The sequence below is a fragment of the Strix aluco genome, chromosome Z, assembly GCF_031877795.1.
Source record: "Strix aluco isolate bStrAlu1 chromosome Z, bStrAlu1.hap1, whole genome shotgun sequence".
Taxonomy (NCBI): domain Eukaryota; kingdom Metazoa; phylum Chordata; class Aves; order Strigiformes; family Strigidae; genus Strix; species Strix aluco.
Window position 1 is genome coordinate 82,580,896 of NC_133971.1, and position 22,080 is coordinate 82,602,975.

Consider the following 22,080-nt stretch of genomic DNA (forward strand, 5'->3'; position numbering starts at 1 on the left):
TGCATGGCTGTCACGGAAGTCAAGAATAGGGAGCTGCTGACAACCTCTATCAGGAAGCTCAAGGTACAATCAGATGCAGGCAAGAGTGTAGCAGTTCTTCAGTGCAGTGTTTGGCAAAATTGCAGCACAAGCTTTTTTGGCGAGAGGGTATCCTGATATGATGTCTATGAGTAATGTTTTCTTGTGCAAAATGTGGTGGCCTGTACTGAAATTGGTATGGAATGATACGGCTTACTACCTCACTTTTATGATAAAGACTCCACAGAATCTTTAATACTGTGGATTGTCCACATCTTTTAAAATGGTGCTGTATGCAGATTTTCCATTTACTTCTCCCCAAATGCATTAAAGATGTTTGTAGAGAAGCAAACTGGTATTTCAGTTCATTTTCCTGTAACTTGTGAGTGAGTAGTAGTAACAGTTTTCCATTTGATCTTGTTGTTTGGAACTATGCACAAGACAGCAGGTGAAGCCTTCTAGTGAGACTGTCTTCTGTGAGCATTCTGTCCCTCTGCAAACATCATCATAACATGCCAGCTTAATTATACTATTGTACTTTGGTTTGGTTCAAAGCTTACTCATATGGAAAAAACAATAAATGCCTCAGGATTTTAGAAATTTACTAAAGCCTAGTTTGGGAGAGAAAGAGACGTCAGCTGGAGGCTGGCACTAGCACTTTTTGGAAAAGGTGTTACAAAATCTAGATGAAGTAGGTTGTCACTGGTGATTTGAGGACGGTATAATGTTCTTTCTAATCTAAAGTTGATACATAGATGAGAATATCAATGAAACATTTTGGATACTTTATCAAAATTTAGATAAAAATAATGTGAAATTTTTATTTTTATTGTAAAACATTTTTTATTGTCAAAATACCCTTTTTTATTGCCAAACTTTTCTTGTTCTTATGAAGCTTGCACTGCTGAAATTTTCCAGGCTTCAATTCAGAAAGGTACTTAATTTCTAACCTTAATTTAAAATCTGCTAAAAGTCAACAAGATTTTAGCATGAAATTGTGGAGAGAATTCAGCTGTTTTAAGGGAAACAGATAATCAGATGCCATTGTGAACAGGGTCACAGTTTTGTAGATAATTATGCAAGCCAGCAGATAGAAGAGAACCGCAAATGGTTGTTCTTCCTGCTGTTCGCAACCAAAATGTGGGAAGATGGGGTGCATCAGGTAGCATGTAAAATCATTTGTCACTCTTGAACTTCACATTAGGCTTTTCCAGAGCCAGTAGGACTAAGCTAACTGGTGTTTATGAATTGCAGTTGCTGCCTCTTAATACCACAAGTCACTTAAGTTTTATTAGGTCAGTCTGTGGAAAGCAGTTTCCCCTCAGCTGACAGATTTTTCGGAAATTTTCTTTTACTTTGGTAAACTCATCACTACAAATGTGAATGCGTTTTGACTGGTTAAGCTAGATTTTTTTTCTTTGCCTTCTTATTCTTAAAAAAGGTAAGTGGAAGATGAACGGAAGACAAAGTTCCTTTTTAAAATTTATGTTAACTTTTTGTAGAAGTATATGATCTTTGCTAGGGCACACATCTCCTTTAAGTTAAACATACTGCATATTTATTGAAGTTGTAAATTGCCACATCAGTGACCTGATACCTGTAGTAGCAAATCTGAAACCAGTGACTGTTGAGGATCTCGGCTAGCTTCTAAGTGCAGATATAGATACCATTTGGTTTTTTGCATTTCAGCATTCTCTGAGTTCATCCAACCTAGAAGGAGCAATATTATTTTCTCAAATGTATTATACAGTTATAGTGTTAGCAGGCTAGCTCAGGTCCAAAAGAATCATTGCACAGTATGGGGTTGAACACATGGTGAGTTACCTTTCCCCCACTGTCCATTTGTGTTTTTTGCAGAGCAATTCCTGTAGCAGTGCTATGATCCTAGTTTGGGGAGGGCCAGTTTCTAAATTTTTAAGTTAGTATTTGCTTGAGAGTTTAAATATTGTTTTGTTGAATGGGGATGCCTTGGTACAACTGTGCAGGGTTTTTGTTTATTTTTCTGTGTTCAGTTCAGAAAGAAGACAAAAGGCTTAGGGGAAGAAGAGAACTTGGAGTTACCAGCCTGAAGTAAAACTAAGGATGGTTACAATGGTAGGACCCTACTATATTAGAGAGAGTAAATGACTGAAAAGTTCAGTCATTCAGAACTAACTTCAGACGGTGGTAGTTGCATGCGAGAGAAATCGAGATAGATTTTTTTCCTTTTAAGTCTCGGATTACAACTGGAGCATTTGTGGAACCAAAACTGGAGGTATTTTCATCGGCAAAGCCTGCTAAAGCAGGATTTTGCCACCCACAGTGGCTTCTGGTTTTGTTTTTGCAACTGGTTTTGGGGCAAAGCAGTTAGCTAGATTGGTAATTAATTTGTGCTTAAAATAGCTACTTACCTTGTCTCTTAAAAGTAACCCTGCAGAAGGGGTTTTTGTAGGTTTTGCAATCATGCCAGGATGGCTCAGGATAATCCTGTTATCGGTATAAATATACAGTCTTTTTTGGTATTTCTGAGAGAGATCTGCTTATTCATGTGGTAACTGTATCATTGATGTGTGGAAAAAATGTGTGCTGTTAATTACTGTTTCACTAAAGGCATTTCTGTGTCTTACAGATTATCAAGCAGTCACTTGCGTTTTTATTTGATGAGGTTTTTCATAGAAATTCATAATGGCGACTGTCACAGACAGCTAAATGTACTTATTTCCCCCTTATGAGGAAAAAAGTGAGAGACCTTTTAAATATCATCAATGTGTTCTGTTTGCCCTTTTTGTAAAGCGGTTCTTTGTTTCCTCTTTGGAAACTCATTCATTCAGCTTATTTCTGGAAACACTGATAAACAGATGAAACAGTCAGTGGACCAAGTGGTGTAAAATATGTCCTGTAGTGTATCTGATTTGTGTAATTATGAAAGATACTTCATTGTTGCTTTGCAAGTTGCCTCTTGCATCTTTGTTAGCTTGTAATGTCCCTCAGAGTTAGTTTTAGACAGTATTTGCCATCTTGTATTCTGTGTGAAAGCTTTGTACACGTTTTCCATGAGAGGCTGGAAAGCAGGAAAGTTACGTGCAAAATTTGTTCCTCTCTCTGCATGGGAACAGTTTTGAAAATGTAAATATTTTTCTCCCACTATAAGAGAGAACAGAGAGAGTAACCCTTACCAAATGTACATCTTGCTCAACACTACGTGCCATAATGCATCAATGACAGCTCTCACATCTCTGGTTAGACAGAGCTTCCAAGTCTTAACAGTAATTAAAAAAATGTGAAAAAACCTTGTGAATATCAATTCCAGACACTAATCTTCCTCCTCTCCAATCTTGTATCTTTCTAGTTTATGTAGGCAAGAAATGGTAGGACTAGTAAATGCTGGTTGTGTTAAGGAGAGACTCCACTCTGAAGTTGTTGTCAGTTAAACAGGGCACAGTGTATAGCTGCTATAATTTTCAGATAGATCTTTACTAAATTATTTCTGTAGTAAATTGCTTATGGTCATGTTCTTGATTTTTAACATTATCAACTTAAACCAATCATTCCTTTGCAACCCAAATCTTGGAAAACTTGAAAGGATGCTACTGGTAAGTTGGTTTAAAATTTCTCAAGAAGTGAAGTGGTTGCAAGCACACAGAGTAGGTCATTAATTTCTGAGAACTTTAGTTGATATATCCAGGCTGTTCTCATGTATCCAACCAGTTCCCATCCAGAGTTATGGATAAAACAGCTCGCAAAATTGTTCTGTTTTTTTTAAAAAATATTCAGACATACATCTGTTGCGACTGTCTGTTGAAGATTTGGGGTGTGGGGACTGCCCTCTTTGACGGGCTGAGGAGGAGGATTACTTGCAGAAAGGAGGCTGGGAACTGGTAAGGTAGTTCTCCAACAACAGTAAAGTCATGGACACAGCTTGTGTTTGACTTCTTGATGCCTATTCAAGGCAGTCTTTCTCATCAACTTTTGTTGCAGCTCTGATCAATTAGGCTTTTGCCCAGTCTTCTGCTTGACTAGTTGGTAGTTCTTTCTTTCTCTAATATGGAGCTTTTTCTCTGGAGACCGAGAACTTGAGGCAGATGATTGCATACCCTAGCTTGTCAGAGAGAAGATTGATGAGTTGTTATAGGAGGATCTATGGTAGAGGGTGAGCTAAATGTCATGCACATACTTTACAGTATTCTTAAGAAAATAAGAAAAGTAATCATTCTGGGAGCTGGTGGCACAGGGCCTGAGTAGAGAAAGGGATTGCAAGAGGAGCAAACTGTCAAGGAGAAGATCTAAGTTAAACTGATTTGCCTCCTTCTTCTTAGCAGCAATCAAAATCCAGGATAGCTGAACACTTTGTACTGTGTAGGCTTTTTGAGAGCAAGTTAGGAAACAAAGGCCCACCTTTTCTATTTTCCTATCAGTAATGTATCCCATCTTTCCCCCCCTCCTGTTTTTCCCTTCCCTCCACCAGGTGTCTTTAGATAACTTCTAACTGCCTCTTCAGTAATCATGCCAATGTTTATAATTTGCCAGAAAAGGCTTGAATGTCTACTCATGTTTTGTGTGTACTTAGTATAGAAGAACAACTGTGGTTTGCTATAAGGTTTCCTAATGCAGCTGCAAAATCTGTATGTTGCTACTAGGAAAATGAAGCAAGGACATCTGGGTGATTGCTGCCTGTTAGATGCGAGTCTGTTGACAGCCTGGGGTAGTCTCTAGAGACTAATGCATGTTGCAGAATTCACTGGCTGTGCTGAAGGTATACTACAGTAAATCCACTATAGATCTCTTTAATTTGGAGAAGCAACTGTTCCGGTTTTCAAAAACAAATAAGCTGATCTCAGAACTTTTTATTTTGAATGTAGTATTGCCTAAAGAACAACACTGAGAAAACAGGAATTTCTGAAACTTGGAGAAAAATGTGTTTATGAGATGAAGGAACAGGAACAATTCACAATTTTTGCCAAAACAGGATTTGTATTTTAACTGTTTGGTCTTAATAGAATGATCTTATTTTCAAATTGTAAAATGATGATCATGTGTTCAAAATAAAAATTGCCACATCAGCAACTGGCTCAAATGCTGCCTTTCAAATAAGTCTGCTTTATATAATCTTGGAAATAGTTTGGCGGTTTTAGTTCATTTTTAAATCACTCCTTCTTCACAGTTGAACTGTGCTGATTTTAAAAAAGCCATTAAAGTGAATCCGCAGGAATTGTTTGGTCTTTCTTGGCATGTTCTGTACCTATATTATAGTTGTATAAAGTTCATTGTTTTCTCACTTCATGATAGGATTTAAGTGACTGTGTGACCCTATTTTATTCTTTCAAATAGTTGATAATCTTGCAAGCACACAGCTAAATTATGCCTTAAAGCTATGTAACATTGTCAGGAATGGAAAGAGGAGTTCACAGTGTGATCAGAGCAGTCACAGCAGCATTTTGCCAGATTTCTGCTGATCTGTAGATACACTGGTGACTGTAGCCAGCTGGTGGGTGTATTCCAGCTGCTTACTTGATGGCTGGATACAGCAGTGGATGTTGCTGTAGGAAAGAATCTGACCCACCGTTAACTGACACTGGCATAATTGCTGTGCTGTTCTTTAGTAAATGCCATTCTTTAAATGGCATTGTCTGTTGTGCTTAGCAGGCTTTTTAGGGAGTGGTCCTTTCTCTTTCCTAGAACAACTCATATATTTAGAAAAACAGACACATAATCCTTTTATTAGGTCTAAGGAAAAAGCCTTGTTAAACATTGGTTACCATCAGCAGCAGAAGTTCTCTCATCCTTTGGTGTATCAGACCAGAGACAGCTGTAGAATCTTGAGCTTTCCTCTGTATGCTGCAGCTCAGCTGTTGACATCATACTTATTGACACTTTTCTGTTAGTATAAATCCGTTTGCAGTAATTTCAGAACTGATGGTGTTATTTCAAATACACATTTCATGATCTAATTTAAGAGGTATTTCTGTTATGTGGTACATGACTTGAGGTGAAAGCCTATGTGTGTATTCTCACAGATGTAAGCTAGAATGACTGAGTCTCTGGCCATGGAAAGCAAAACATTAGTGTATGTGATTTATCTTAAACCTGGTTTACATGTATTCATGTTGGTACTTCCTTAGTATAAACATATGCTGAAGGCTTCTTGACGAGACACGTAATCTAAATTCAAGACAAGTGGTATACCCATCAAAATAGCTCCTCGTATAAAACACTGCATCATGATTTATTTGGTATGTTCTTATATGCTGCAATTAATATTTTTTAACTGGACGGTACTCTTGGATGTTTTTCAGGGTTCAGCTGATCCTTTAAACAGTGCATTCCACCTGACGTACAACATGGTATTGAACTTGCTTCGAGTAGAGGAAATTAACCCTGAATACATGTTAGAAAAATCCTTCTATCAGTTCCAACATTACAGAACTATTCCAGAAATAGTAGAAAGTAAGTATTACTGTATGTTGTACTTACAAGAGTCGATATAAAAGGTGCTGCACTGTGAGATTAGGTAGTTACACTTCATCACTCTTAGAAGAGTTTATACCTGTGCAGTTCTTGCCTTCCCTGCCAACAGTTGCCACTGCACCATTTCCTGTTATGTTATAGTTTCAGGAAGAGTAATTTCCTCTTGTTCTTAGGACCTTTATTGATATGCACTGTCAATCTATGAAGAGAGCTTTCCTCACTGAGTCAGACAAGAATGGTTGTTTTGCCAGCATTCTCCTGGCAAAACTGGCTGCTCGAGGCTTGGATGGGCACACACTTTGCTGGGTAAAAAACTGGCTGGATGGCCGGGCCCAGAGAGTTGTGGTGAACGGAGTTAAATCTAGTTGGCGGCCGGTCACGAGTGGTGTCCCCCAGGGCTCAGTTTTGGGGCCACTCCAGTTTAACATCTTTACTGATGATCTAGATGAGGGGATCGAGTGCACCCTCAGTAAGTTTGCAGATGACACCAAGTTGGGTGGGAGTGTTGATCTGCTCGAGGGTAGGGAGGCTCTGCAGAGAGACCTGGACAGGCTGGAGCGATGGGCTAAGGCCAACTGTAGGAGTTTCAATAAGGCCAAATGCCAGGTGCTGCACTTGGGCCACAACAACCCCCAGCAGCGCTACAGGCTTGGGGAGGAGTGGCTGGAGAGCTGCCAGTCAGAGAGGGACCTGGGGGTGTTGACTGACAGCCAGCTGAACATGAGCCAGCAGTGTGCCCAGGTGGCCAAGAAGGCCAGTGGCATCCTGGCTTGTATCAGGAATAGCGTGGCCAGCAGGGACAGGGAAGTGATCTTACCCCTGTACTCGGCACTGGTGAGGCCACACCTCGATTCCTATGTTCAGTTTTGGGCCCCTCACTACAAAAAGGACATTGAACTACTCGAGCGTGTCCAGAGAAGGGCAAGGAAGCTGGTGAAGGGTCTGGAGCACAGGTCGTACGAGGAGCGGCTGAGGGAACTGGGGTTGTTTAGTCTGGAGAAGAGGAGGCTGAGGGGAGACCTCATCACCCTCTACAACTACCTGAAAGAAGGTTGCAGAGAGCTGGGGATGAGTCTCTTTAACCAAGTAACAAGCGATAGGACAAGAGGGAACGGCCTCAAGTTGTGCCAGGGAAGGTTTAGACTGGATATTAGGAAGCATTTCTTTCCAAACGGGTTGTTAGGCGTGGAATGAGCTGCCCAGGGAGGTGGTGGAGTCCCCATCCCTGGAAGTGTTTAAGAGTCGGGTTGACATAGCACTGAGGGATATGGTGTAGTTGGGAACTGTCAGTGTTAGGTTTACGGTTGGACTAGGTGAACTTCAAGGTCTTTTCCAACCTAGATGATTCTGTGATTCTGTGTTGTCACATTGCTAAAGTGTAGTACATGAAGAAAGAAAAACAGTTTTTGAATTCTTGCAGCTTGTTAGAGGTGCAGAGAAGTCTTACTCCTTCTTGATATGCAGAAAGAAGCTAAAAGAAGCATGATTTTAATATCTCGTTACAATCTCTAAAAAAGAACTTGGGCACGCTGTATTCAGAGTAGTATAGGAAAAAATGTTTCATTAAAATACAAAGCAAAATTCAGAGAGGACTGAGACATTATTTGCACTCCACTGAGTAACTAGATTTTGAGCCATGATCTTTAAATAGTGTGTTTTCATGAGCCAAAGATAGTTTCCAAAGATCTCAGCCAGTGTTTGAGAGTGAGGCCTCTTTCAAAACTTAACCCAGAAAAATCTTAAGAACACAAGGGGTAACTTCTTCCTTTGCCACTGTTGAATGAGCAGTTCATCTGTTCATTTGTTAACTGAATATTAAGAGAGACAATGTGTAGCTTTGATAGATGTGCTGAGGGGAAGGGTTTCGATTCCCTTTGCACTTTCTGTTAGTTTGCAGGTGCAGTATTTAAGACTGTAGTAGTCAAATATAGTATGTATTTCCTGAGAGTCTCGCTGTTCCAACTGGCATGCCTAGATCTTCATTTTGGCATTCCAGCATTGCTATTTCAATAGAGAGAGAAATGGAGCTGGAGAACTTTTTTCGTATTTCTTGGACATTTTTTGTTTATGCACCATACTGGGTATTAAAATTTTGTAATCGCTTCAGCTGCAATTAAAAACACAAAGGAGAGAAATGGTTGTTTAGATCAAGTTGGAAATTATGCTATGAGTCTGGATTGCTAGCTTTTTTATTTAAAAAGTTGGCAGTTAAAAATAGGGAGCACTTCCCTGAACTGTCTCTGAAGCAGGATCCCAGTGAAGTGGGATTTCTGAGTCACCCATATGCATTCAAATAGCATGCAGGAGGGTGAGTTGGTAGAGAGGAAAAAGAGATCTTTCTAATTTGTCCATTGTTTATGTTTACTAATGCTGTTATCAGTGTGAGAGAACAAAGCATGTTGCTTATAATAAAAACTGATTTGCTAAATAAGGCGTAAAAATGTTGAAGGAAGAAAATAGTGATTTCCAGCTGATGAAATCAGAGCCTAAAACAGGTTGGGAAGAACACTTTCTAACAACTTCCCTCTTGTTGGAAGACATCTTGTTAGAAGATGTCTTTGAGCAATCTTATTTTCGTAGGAGGAGGTAGAAGAGCACTGGTAGACAGTGAATACCCTCCTACAAATCATTGCAAGTTTTTGTGGGACTTCTGTGCAACCCTGAATTAGTGATTCCTGGACAATTGGGGATCTAGCCTTCTTTGTTTTCTGAAGCTTGTTTATTTAAAACAAAATATTTTCTAGTATTAATACTTAATTTCCTATAAATAAAATTTAATGCACACACTTACAGATTTCTAGCTTTCCAGAGAACAGATTATTGTAAATAGAAAATGAATGCCAAAAATGGTGACAAAATACTGGTTCTGTAGATCTGAAGGTGAAACATTGATTTTTAAATCTGAAGTTACTCATTACCATGAGATTTTACTTTTTATTATAGGAGTGAATAATTTGGAAGGGCAGTACAATAAAATAGCAATTCCCAATGAAGAAAATGTGGTCATATACTACAAAATCCGACAGCAGCTTGCAAAACTGGGTAAAGAGATTGAAGAATATGTTCACAAACCAAAGTATTGTTTGCCCTTTCTACAGCCAGGGAGACTCGTAAAGGTAACTTGCTGTTTGGTTTATTTTGTTTTTATTTCAAATCACTATCTATCCATGAAATTTGCTGGGTTGGTGTCTGCTGGTTTACCATCTTGAAATACTACATGCGTTGCACTAAGCAACAATTTTGACTTCTGTTATGTTTCTTTGTTAAACATTCAACAATGAATTAAAAGAAACACTGTTTCCATGATAAATAGTAGTCCATGATGTTGTAAATATCAAATAGAAAAAGATATGCTTGCCAGGATGTGATTGCACATAGTTTATGTTATAATGTCTTGTAATATTTTCAGGTGAAGAACGAAGGTGATGACTTTGGATGGGGAGTGGTTGTTAATTTCTCCAAAAAATCAAATGTTAAGGTAAAATATAGATTCGGTCCATTAGAAACAATTCTTTTTCTGAAAATAAGATAAAGCTCCTATTTTCTTTGTAATTCTCAAAGGCAAAAAAATTTTCCTTTCACCTCAGATTTACAAAACGCTCAGGCCTTCCTGAAGTAAAAGAGTAAAGAAAAAACTATGAAAGGTGGGACAAACCCTAAATCCTGTGTTCATTTTTTAACTTTTGACATATTTATGGAGGAAATGCTTGGTTGTGTCTGGGATAAGTAGTTCAAAAGTGCACTTGGTACTACAGATGTTTCAAACTAATTTGTTTCTGAGACATCCCCAACAGCACTACTCTAAGCGGTTCATGGGAAAGATACTATCTTATCTACTCAGAAAATCTATAGAAACTGTAAGTGAGGGTTGAGAGCGTAGGGAGACTGACATCTGACTGTGTGTAGAAGGTTATCTGAAACTGGGGAATTGTGTCTTGGGTCCTGAGCTAGTGCATGAAACATGGGATTGCTTGTCCTGAGACGTTGCTGTAGAGTTGAGAGTTGGGAAGTTAAAATACAAAGAGAGCAAAACAATAGAAATGCATTCAGGGAAGTCTGGAAGAAAATACAGAGGGCAGTGATGCAATAGAAGCCAGATTTGTTTTTCCTTCCAAAAATCCATTTTTATAGTTGGTCTCCACATAACCCCAGAGATGATGTTTTAGTCTCCCTTTCAGAAATGTTTTGACAGGCTGGTTAAATTAAAACCTAAGTTTAAAGTGTATTTTTCTGTGGTGGCATTTTTGCTATAATTTGCTCTGGAGAGCATTGGCATTAATTACTAGGTCTAAATGAGACGTTGTCTTTGTCAAGTTCTGGTGGTGACTGTACATTGTGGCACCTTTTGGTGCTTCTCTAATATATTCATTAAAGAGAATATGAGAAAAATGTGTGCATACAGAACTTATTAAAAGATACTTTGTTTTCATTTTCCATCTTCCTTTTGAAAGTCACATTTCTTTTTCAGGTTGAAAAGCTGGACTGTTACTCCTATTGCTTAAACTTTTGCTTGCAGACTGCCTTTTTCTTAGAGCCACATGAGCAGCAAAACAGATTTCCCTCTCACCCTGGCCTTCTATGTAAAATTGCCAACCTCTGTGTCACTGGAGGCATTTCTTCTATCTGTGTCATATTTTACCCACATATATATTTGCCTTCTCTATCTGGCCGGTCTCACTGTTGTATAAAGCCTTTAGGTTTGAATATTAGCTTTGAAATTACAGTCAGTTCTGCAGGGTATGGCTCTGGCTCCAGCAACCCTTTTTTCATTAAGTCATTCTAGCAGCTGGGTTGAATTTTTCCTTCTGAGCTCTGTGGAAAGAATGACAATAGATGCTGAAAATTATGGAACAGACTTAAAGCTATATAACTTTTAAAATTGGTATGGAAAGACTAGTTTCTATGAGGAGAGGCAAAACAAACGACTTAGTCTGTTATTTACCCATTTTAACGTGCTTATTCAACGTATTTTTGTCCTGGGATATATACAGATACATTTCCCCATGTTCAATGTAGTAGTATACTTAGTATTGGAAATATGTCACTATTATGTCATGCCTTTAAACCTTCATCCACTTCTAAGCTGTGACAGTTCTTTGGCTTTGCTTTTAGAAATTACATTGAATTCAGTCTATATTACTAGTTTTTCTTTAGTTGTAAATTTTTCTTCACTGTGTCACGGTTTCTAATGAAGTCCTCTTTCTAGTGAGGAATATATATAATTAAGATTGACATTTAAGGTTACAGTATGTCTGTATTTGAGTAATTCTTTAGTCATTGCATTGTGAAAGCAAAAGCATGAGTCATTGTCAGTTATGTTCATTGCTAATTATATTTACATGTTTTTCCAGCATAATTTCACAAAATTGTTCCACAAAATTGTGAATGCAAATAGCACTTTATCCTGAATTACAGTAGACAGAAGAATTTATTTCAAGCAGTGGTGTTTGCTTTATATTGTACAGTACAGTAGGCAGCAAAGTAACTATTTGCTTTGGAATTCATAAAAAAACCCAAGTATTTTGGAGTAAGAAATTTTATTTCCACTAGATTGTGCCAGCAGTATGCTAGTTTAATTGTTGTGCTGTTTATAGTCCATGTTGTCATCTGATCCCTGATTCTAGACATCAAATTTTGTCTGTTAACAGTTACTGATACTAAAATTCGAGATGCTGAAATTTGGTCTTCCTTATTTAGCATAATTATAATCCTTACATATTAAACTTACATTTATGTACTTGCCTGTTCATGTGTATTTATGTTTACTACATAAGCATTATTTTTGCTGTGTCATGGTCACTGAATTTTCAGTGAGTCTGATGTTATCAATCTGGGAATCTGAATTTATCTGTGTCACATTTCTTGATTTGCAGATATGATCAGCTGTTTTACCTTGTTTTGTTTCCAGGCACATAAAGTAAAAGATGTTTCAGGGCAAATATAAAATCCTTGGAATACACCTAATCAGGCAATAATCTGCCAAAGAGGGCAGAAATTTATCCTTGAAGCATGTGAATTGATGTGACATGAACCAAAGGATCATTCAAACTTGATATGATGGAGATGTCTGTGACTAACAAATTTTTACAGGGTGTTCTAGTCTCCTTTTACTGTTGCATATAAAACCATGGATGTTCCTGTTCAAGGGTTCAGCACCTAAAATGTTGTAGAAGACCCATTGAAGGAAACATACACATTCAAAAAGCAGTTCTAGATTAAGTCATGTCTGGTCAGCATTGTCTAAAAGCCATTGGTATATGTAAACTTATAGAGAGTAATATTAACAGCAAATGTTAATTAAATGTATACTCCTTTATTAATAGGTTTACAGTACAGTTAGTTATAGAAATACTTTTTTCCTCTCATAATTTTCTAGACATCTCCAATTCTAGTATTTTTTGTAGCATATATGTGCAGCTATGAGTTTAGTCTCTTCTTCATTCAAGTCAGCATTATGCTTTTTGTGACTTTGGCTGGATACTGATTTGGTATAGGTGGATATTATTTTAAAATTCTAATTTGAAGAGCAGCAGTCATATGGGTTTTGTACATTGCTCTGAGTGCTTTCTGCAAATGTAGCATAGAATTCAGAGGAGCAGCTTCTTCCCCAGCAAGTAACTGCATTTCTTGAAGTTATGTATCTTGTAGAACAGGATAACCCTGTTTTTCTGTTTAGTTTACTATGGCAGTTTCTCATAGTACTTCTGAGAATCTCTTAGAAATGCTAGCTGGCCTCACCCTGCTTTGCATGCAGCAAAAGAAAATAGTGTGTTGTAATGAAAAATATTGCCCAGTAAAACTGAACTGAGTTAATATGGGATTTTGAAAAGAGTGTTCTCTCATCATCTCTCTTGTGAAGCAGACAAGCTTGCACGTAGTATTTTAAAAGTTGATGTCTGCCTTCAGTGTTAGGCCTATAGCTTGTTTCTATTCAAAGTCGTAAAAAGATTTGCTTGTAGTAGGAGTATATTTCAGCAACCATAGTGCATACTGATCCAGTCAAATAACTAACGGCAGGGTTTTTTTAAGCAGTATATAACAAAGGTTAGGCTTTGTGAACAATAGTCTTTAACCACCATATCTGCATGTTTGTGTTCTTTAAGTGAATGTCAGTTGTTACATATGCAGTTTTGGGTATATAAAGATGTGGCCTGTAAGATGCAGCTCCTGCTTTGCTGCAGATACAAGCTGTTATGCTTGAAAGACTTTTCTGTGGTCCTTATTGTGGGGAAAAACTTGAACTTGCAAACCTGCAAATGAAAGAGATCCCCCAAATTTTGTTTCTTTTTTTAAAAAAATGGCAAAGTTCAGCACTGCTAGCTAGCATGATGCAAATATTTTGCATTACAGTTACAAAAGATGTTGTAATTGGAAAGAGCTACATCTAGAAGAAAAGGCAGAAATACCTAAAGCTTCAAGTAGACTTCCGGCTACTCTGGTGAGGGAGGATGGGGAAGGAGTAATTTTTTCAAGTGTACTTTTCTATGTGAGGGATCTTTCAATCAATATTGATTCAGTAGTTTTTAGGATATACTGCATCACTGAGTTGATACACTCTGAAGAGCAGTAGCTCATTTCATACCTGTAATATTGAATAAAATCATGCTTTTTCCTTTCATTCTTGCTTGTATTTTAAAATAACTGTTATGGACTTCTTTCTTCCGTGTCCTCAACAGCCAAATTCTGGTGAATTGGACCCACTATACGTAGTTGAAGTGCTACTGCACTGCAGCAAAGAGAGTTTGAAGAATTCTGCTACTGAGGCTGCAAAGCCAGCCAGACCTAATGAGAAAGGAGAGATGCAGGTTTGTTACACATCTTTATTCTCAATAGTTTGTTATAACTGTTCTCAAAGATTCTATTTCCAAAATATTTGCAAACTGTGGTAAAAAGAGGATTGATGCATTAAGAGAAAGGAGCTGTACACCTAACTCCGCTTTCTTAAACAGTGGCTGATTTCACTGAAGAGGAAACATTTAAGTGTGAACAAAATACTTGAGAGAATTTGTTACCATATAAGAAGTGCTTTGAAAATTAGTTACTGTTGTGTTCTATATTTCAAATCAGTAGATGAAAGACAATAGTAGTAATGTAAACAATGTTATGAAAACAACCTGCATAAGTGGTAAAATCTGCAGATAAACTAGTATCTATAAGCTGTTTTTTCTTGGATACTTGTGCAGGATTTTGTGGGTAATATGCATTTGTTCTTGTAGATCAAGAATTTAGTTAGAATTTTTATAATCCTTGAGTAATAAATTTTAGCAATGCTGTTTGGCAGATACTTTTCTGAGCAGTATCTTCTGTCTCTGGGAGCAGAATTCTTTTTTTACTTCTTTTTCACACCCCTTCAGCTTTGTGAGGCTATCTCATTCTAAAATTAAATGGACATTTTTATTAAAAGCATTCGCATTATTTAAATTTTTCAATTTCAAACCCTATACCAAGACAAAGAATTATAATTTTCAGACCAGACAGTGGTTTATGTGGTCTGCATGGTTTTTTCACAAAGTCAGTTTAAAGCTTGAGTATTGATTGTCTTCATGATTTTGATACTTACAAATATACATTTACTGATTTTATGTTCTCTATTGTTAGCATTCCTAGTTAAGTATATGACAAAAATTTGTCTGATTTGGATCCTAAAACGTATTCCAGTAGATAAGAGGCAAGGTAATAGAAAAACAGAAAACTTTTTTTCCACTTGTGGCCTCTCTCCAGATTTAACTGAATACAGAATTTTCCCATTTGGATAAACCTACTTTTCTTCTTTATTAATACTTTATCTCATTACCCACATTTTCCTGCTTCCTGATATTCCTTTACCTACTGCTCTGTCCTTGTGTACTTAGTTCTCCTAGTAAAGTTTTGCTATGGAACATTAATAATAAATATTTTTTCACTGATTTATCAGTTACTGCACTGTCTTTGATAGGTTGTTCCTGTTTTGGTACATCTTCTCTCAGCTATCAGCAGTGTCCGACTTTACATACCGAAAGACCTGAGGCCTGTTGACAACAGGCAAAGTGTGTTAAAATCTATACAAGTAAGTTCCACTAAGCTGTGTAAACTCTCTGCTCTGATTAGTGAGGTACTCTTGAACCCAGGACAACTTGTACTAAAGAAATTTGTCTAAAGCTTGTGTCACATCTTCACCTCATTCTTAAAAGGGCTTGGAAGCCACAAGTTATGTCAATTGTTTCTCCTTGTCAACAGTCATTTTAAACTGATTTTGAAAACTTCTGAAACATTGCATAACAAACTTACACCGGTGCCTTCTGTGTCCCTATAGTTGAGACAGCTGATTTGTAGAAGTATAGTTTATTTTACTGTTACTAATCTTACAGAAAAAAAATTTTTTCCTTTTAGGAAGTACAGAAGCGATTTCCTGATGGAGTACCATTACTAGACCCTATTGATGACATGGGCATCAAAGATCAAGGACTGAAAAAAGTAATCCAAAAAGTAGAGGCATTTGAGCATAGGATGTATTCACATCCTCTTCACAATGATCCCAACTTGGAAACTGTATACAAACTTTGTGAAAAAAAAGCACAGGTAAAAATACAACCAAAACACTATATTTAGCTGAAGAGAGAGACAGTAATAGTTCCCTTCTTACTTGTTTTTATTTGCAAAGCCCAAATAATCCTTTTTAAATTAATAAGCACATTATTGAATCTCACTAACAAACTGGCTGACTTGGTGGCATGCCCTTGATTGGTACAGATGGGACGTACATGTGAAAAAAAAAAAAAAATCTTAAGAAAAAGTCATCAGGGACTAAAAGTTACAGAGGTGCTGCTAGAGTCTTTTTCACTGAATAGACATAGCACAATACAGTGTAGGTAAATTCTTCACAGATAATTGAAACTGATAATTTTTAACATGCTTGTGCAGAGCTAAGTTGAATTGATGGGGATTATTAGTTTGAGGAGTGTACCATACAAATGTGTGCTGCTGCTTCCTGAGCTGACTCCCATCCGGGAAGCAATACACTTAATTATTTTGTATAGAGTCGTACCCTGCTAGACCAAAACTGGTTGTGCACAAAAACATCTCTCCTGTTTCTATGCTGCTCCAGAAAACAGGTTCTCCAGGAGCCACTTCACAGAAGTGAGGTAGTTCTGTTACGGGCAGCACAAAATTGCATGTGGCAAGATCTGATGGACCAAGCAGACTTCTGCGAGGGTGTCTGCACTGTACACCCCGCTATCAGGATGCTGACAGTGACTGATAAACTGCAAGACACTGGAGAAGCTCTAATAGCAGGAAGCAATGCCTTCAGGTTACATTTGATGCAATGGTTACTTAGCTGAGACTTAGTACAGGTCTCAGAAGATGAATGTTCATTTCTCAACCAAAGATTTCTTCTGTGTTTTTTTGGTGAGGGCCAGTTGGGTTTTTTTGCCCTCACTCTGGGTAAGTAGCTTACCTTCCCAAACATGCCAGAGTTTCCTATGAGTAAATGAAGCTGTTTTGTTTTGAGTTTCTTTTAAATTTGTTTTAAACCTTCCTCTTAGTAGAGTTAGGACTAGTGTGTCCATATACTATAGTTCTGAGGCCTTTATGTAAATTAAACAATGTCTTAAAACAGTTGCATCTGTTAAACCAGTAACGTAATTTCTCTCCTTCTGACCCCCAAGATTGCTATGGATATTAAAACAGCAAAGCGAGAACTGAAAAAAGCCAGAACTGTCTTACAAATGGATGAACTCAAATGCCGCAAGCGTGTTTTGAGAAGACTGGGATTTGCCACATCTTCAGATGTTATTGAGTTGAAAGGACGGGTGGCTTGTGAAATCAGCAGGTAATTGTGCAAAGTGATTATTGTCAAGAATACACACTTTACTGTCCTTGCTGAAATTAGTATGCCATGTTTATATTTTACAGTTCTGAGACCGTTAAAAGATTCTTCAGAGACTATATGATCTGTGTCATAAAGGGAATATACTGATTGAAGCAATAAAGATAGCAACTTAAGGACAAAATACAATAGATTTTAAAACTAAAACGTGGACAGAAAATGCCAGAACAATGGCTATTTTCTTATACAGTTTAAGCAGTAGTGTGTGTTTGCATTTAATATTGTACATTACATGAGATGATGGTCTCAGTTTCTATGATTGCACTTCCCGGGTCTCTTAGTACAGAGTTGCTCACAAACAAGGGTGTAACGGTGAATATCAGCAATTACCAAGTTGCTGACAAGTTTGAAATACAGCTTAATTGCTTTCATAAGAGCTGTTGGAACAAATCTATGCAAGTGATGCATTTTACTGTAATACATTTAGCAGGTACATCTGTATTGAAACATATTGTAAAGATTCCACAGAAACTCGTGAATCAGACTTTAATACTTCAGAGTGTAACTCAGGTTTTGGTAGAATTGTGTATTTTTAAAAGTTACAATGACTGCTGTACTCATTGCCTTACAGATGGTTTGAAAGATGCTACCTATATTTGTTTGATATCTAATACCTTTTTTCTCATGCAAAATTTAATAGCAAATGGGGAAGCTGAATCAGAATTTTATCAACTTTCTGACTTTCAGGAGCTGTGTGCTGATGAGTTACACTTTTCATTGTAAAAAAATCTACTTTTTTCCCCCCATCCTATGCATTTGTCTGACAAACTCCAAAAATAAAGGCATAGTCTTGTCAACAAATTTGTTGTTTTATCCAAATAGTATGTTTGGATTTTGTATCCACATCATGCACTTTTATAATTAATGATTAAGTCTTTATTCTACAAGTAAATTGAAGCAAGTTCATTCCTCTTTTCAGTAACTTGGAAATACCCAGTTGAGTCTTTTTTGAGCAGCAGCAGTACCAATTCATAAGTTGCCTAACTCTCTAGCTCTTTTCAATCTCTTGATATCCTGACAAAAACTGACTAAAGCAACTGTTAATACTAACTTCTATGAACTATCAGGAGAGATTCTTTGTATTTCAGTAAGAGCTTTTAGTTTGTTTAAAATACTGTCTCACTGTCTTACTAACTAGCACCCCCCCTTAAAAAGCTAACATATTAATATTTGGTGTTCCCGTGAGCAAAATTAAGAAGCTGTTGTTTCTTACCTATATCCAGTTGCTTCACAAAACAGATTAATAGTACTTAATTTTAAAATTACATTTCAGTAAGTCTTTTCCCTAAGCTTCCTTCTCTTTATTTTAGTGCTGATGAACTACTCCTGACAGAAATGATGTTCAATGGTCTCTTCAATGACTTATCTGCAGAACAGGCAACTGCACTACTAAGCTGCTTTGTATTTCAAGAGAACGTGAGTTACTTCTTCAGTTCATGAACTCTAGACATTTCTGTCTACCAACAGTATTGTTTATAATTCAGTTCCAGAAATTGGTCATAACAGTATGAGCCACTGCACATTTTTTATCCTTTCCTAAGGTGTTTAACATGAAATCCCATTGTTACCAAAAGCGTTGCAGCTTCAGTGCTAAAATCTTTCCTCATGAATGATGTGCCGAAGGTTGCGTAAAATTGCAGTCCTTGTAGTGAATCTACAGCTGTTTCCTCCTCATGCAATGAAGCAATATTAAGAGTCTCAGCGTACATGCTTGTATTTATGTATGTATAAGCACATCCCTATAATTTAAAATGTAGAGTGATTATTTCAAAAAAGATGCTTAACAATATATGCTCCATACACTCCAGGCTGAGAGTATCTTTAATTCTGAGCTATGTCCATGTTACAATACTTGGACAGTACCCTTGACCTATTGATGGAAAAGGCAGTACCACATGGAATTGATACCAAAAGAGTTGTTAAAAACAGACCATATGTTACTAAAAGCAAAACCATGGGTGTTTAATACCAGATGCTAATTGTTTTCCCACCTACAAGCTGTGTTAGAAGTTTAGCATCATCAGGAAAATACAGTAAAAAAAAACCTTGCATATGAATACTACAGCAGATAACTAGCAAGATGTATCACTTGGGTTGATTCTAAATGTGGAAAACACATTAGCAGCAGATGCTAATGAATTATTTTTGTTAATAGAAGGGCTGCCAAAATAAGCCATTATTAGTCAGAATATTGTGGTTCACTCAACAATGGTACTCGGTTCTAAACAGGTAGGACATAAAAATGCTGCTATATTTGAATAGCCATATTTTCATACATAACCACTAATGCTTAAGTTATTCAAAACATTTGCTTTTCATATTCTTAAAAGCTTGTAACAGTTAAAGTAGTAAACAACCAGCATTTTGGCAGTTCAAAATTATAGAACAGCTAAATAGAGGGAATTTTGGAAGTATTCTGAAAGCAGGTGGTTTTTTTCATACTGTTGGCAGACGGGACAGAGAGATTTTGTTTTCTGATTTAGTTTGAGGAAAAAGTACTTAAGGAATTCAGTAAATTTTAGTGTTTGATAACAGGTTTGAGAAGTCATTGGAATAATTTAGGATGGCAGTATCACACGTTTTAGTTCGGTGTAGAGCAAATGTATGGGAGCACGTGAGATTATTTAATGTCTTCTTTTTCAGTCCAGTGAAATGCCAAAATTGACAGAGCAGTTGGCAGGACCACTTCGGCAAATGCAGGTAATCTGTCCCTTAGAAATCTGTCTAAGCTCAGGGTTAATGTTAACATGAGTAAAGTGTGTGAGTAAAGTATAATAAATGCACGGTGAAGACTTGATTTTGGATCATCAGTGAATTTGGCTGGCACTGCATGTGGTTTTGCATTGTGTAATGGGTTATCTTGTTTGCAAGAAATCTTCATGCTAATCTAGAATATGACTTTAAAAACTTTTATAAGCTTGCTTACTACACTGTAAGTTGTTAGTGCAGGCAAACTTAATGTAAACAATGGTTTACTTGCTGATTCTGAATAATTTCACAGTAAAAAGGAAACCTCATCCTGTATACATTACCTAATAATATGCAAGTTTTTCTACTGGTTGAACACTTAATCTGTTTAAGCATATTTATAAATTTAAAATATTTTATTTTAAAGGAGTGTGCAAAAAGAATTGCCAAGGTGTCAGCAGAAGCAAAACTGGAAATTGATGAAGAAAATTACTTAAATTCTTTTAGACCCAACCTAATGGATGTTGTGTATACATGGTCAAATGGAGCTAACTTCGCTCACATCTGTAAGATGACTGATGTCTTTGAAGGTATGTTAATCAGTTCTTCTTTAGGAAGTGTGAGATGGTAATTCCATAACATGGAATGGTAATTCTGAATAACCTTACAATAGATCACAAAATTCATTAACTCAGATGTATTCAAGTATCTGCCTGGCTGAAACTAAGTGGGAAAAAAAATGTTTACTATATATGTTAATTTATAGTTTTACTGTTGATAACTTAGAATCTATAGAAGACTTTTTAAAAGAGATCTCTCTGCATTTTAAAAACTTTATATAAAATTCGGAAATCCTAAGTATTGCAACAAAGTTAATGCTTACCTTTCCTAGTTAAAGGGAAAAATACCATGTTCCAAATACTTGCCATTAAGAAGCACGTCTCTTGTGCTTGTCCCAATTACAGTTCAGTGTTTTATTTACTTGGTAAACTGAAGGTTGCTCTTGCTGTGTTAATGGTGACATAAGTGAGAGGTGGTAACCAAGTCTCTGTTTTGGATGGTTCATCACAGCAGTGTGTCATGACCCGGACTGGAAGCCCAGAGAGTTGCAACGGTTGTGTGATCCCCTCGGGTTAAATTAAGGTGAAACAACACCAAACAACCAGTTAAAATGTTTTACTTGCAGTAGAAAACAATTTAAACTTGGAAAAGGATAATAAGCAATGTGGTCTCTTATAAATCTATAAGAAAGAAAAGAGAGAAAGAGAGTCAAAGAAATCCGGATCACCACCCCTGGATCCAGCGTTGTTTCAGGTCTGGTAATCTTGGGTGCACAGACAGCAAAGTTTTCTGTCACCTTTTAAGTTCATCTTACCAGCTGATTAGCATACTAGACAAAGAGAGGCAGGTATTCCATGAACTCATCTCCATGAAACACAGGCCAAAGGTGGACCATGGGTTCTGTGCATGCTTTGGGGGGGGGAATGGGGTACATTAACCCTTTTGTCCAATTGAGTTGGTGATTGTGATCTCCCCCTACCACCTTTACCTTTTCCTCAGTTTTGGTTTCTCAGGCAATTACCCAGTCATTAGCTCCATCTGATGTCGGTTGTTTATCTGTCTCACCACTCTTTTAGCTCTTCTTCGAGGCTATAGTCGTAAATTAAAGTGTAGCCTTAACCCAAACATACGGTTTTACTCAGTCTATGTCTCCTCCCTTCAAGGTTTATCTAAGGAATTTGGTTATAAAACCACAAGGGAGCAGAGCTGTGCACCCTTCGATACACCCTGTGCTTCCCTGGGCAGACAGTTCATTCCTTAGACTAATCACAAAGGCCACAATTTGTCCTTAAGGTTTTCTGTGTTGATGAATGTTTGAGGCATTATTTCCTTCAGTTCCTTACACAGTGCTATGCAGATATTTGAAAAGCCTAGATGTAACCTGTCACCTGGGTTAAGTTGGTTCCTAAAGTTGGAGTACTAAAAATTCCCCTTGAGGGGGAATTATTTTAAAAGTAGGATGACTTAAAGCCCAGATACTTTGTAAAATGACAAACCATCCA

The 22,080-nt window shown here is 37.2% G+C and overlaps 1 protein-coding gene across 2 annotated transcripts in view; it reads left to right on the forward strand.

Moving 5' to 3' along the window:
* MTREX (Mtr4 exosome RNA helicase) overlaps positions 1 to 22,080 on the forward strand; it is a 46,473-nt gene that overhangs the window by 20,206 nt on the left and 4,187 nt on the right. The window contains exons 16-25 of one of the 2 annotated variants that reach the window (XM_074811721.1): positions 6,291 to 6,441; positions 9,406 to 9,578; positions 9,872 to 9,940; positions 14,139 to 14,267; positions 15,398 to 15,508; positions 15,832 to 16,020; positions 17,109 to 17,272; positions 18,640 to 18,745; positions 19,973 to 20,029; positions 20,445 to 20,607. In XM_074811721.1, coding sequence (XP_074667822.1) covers positions 6,291 to 6,441; positions 9,406 to 9,578; positions 9,872 to 9,940; positions 14,139 to 14,267; positions 15,398 to 15,508; positions 15,832 to 16,020; positions 17,109 to 17,272; positions 18,640 to 18,745; positions 19,973 to 20,029; positions 20,445 to 20,607 — 1,312 coding nt within the window. The other variant, XM_074811722.1, reaches the window with a different exon arrangement.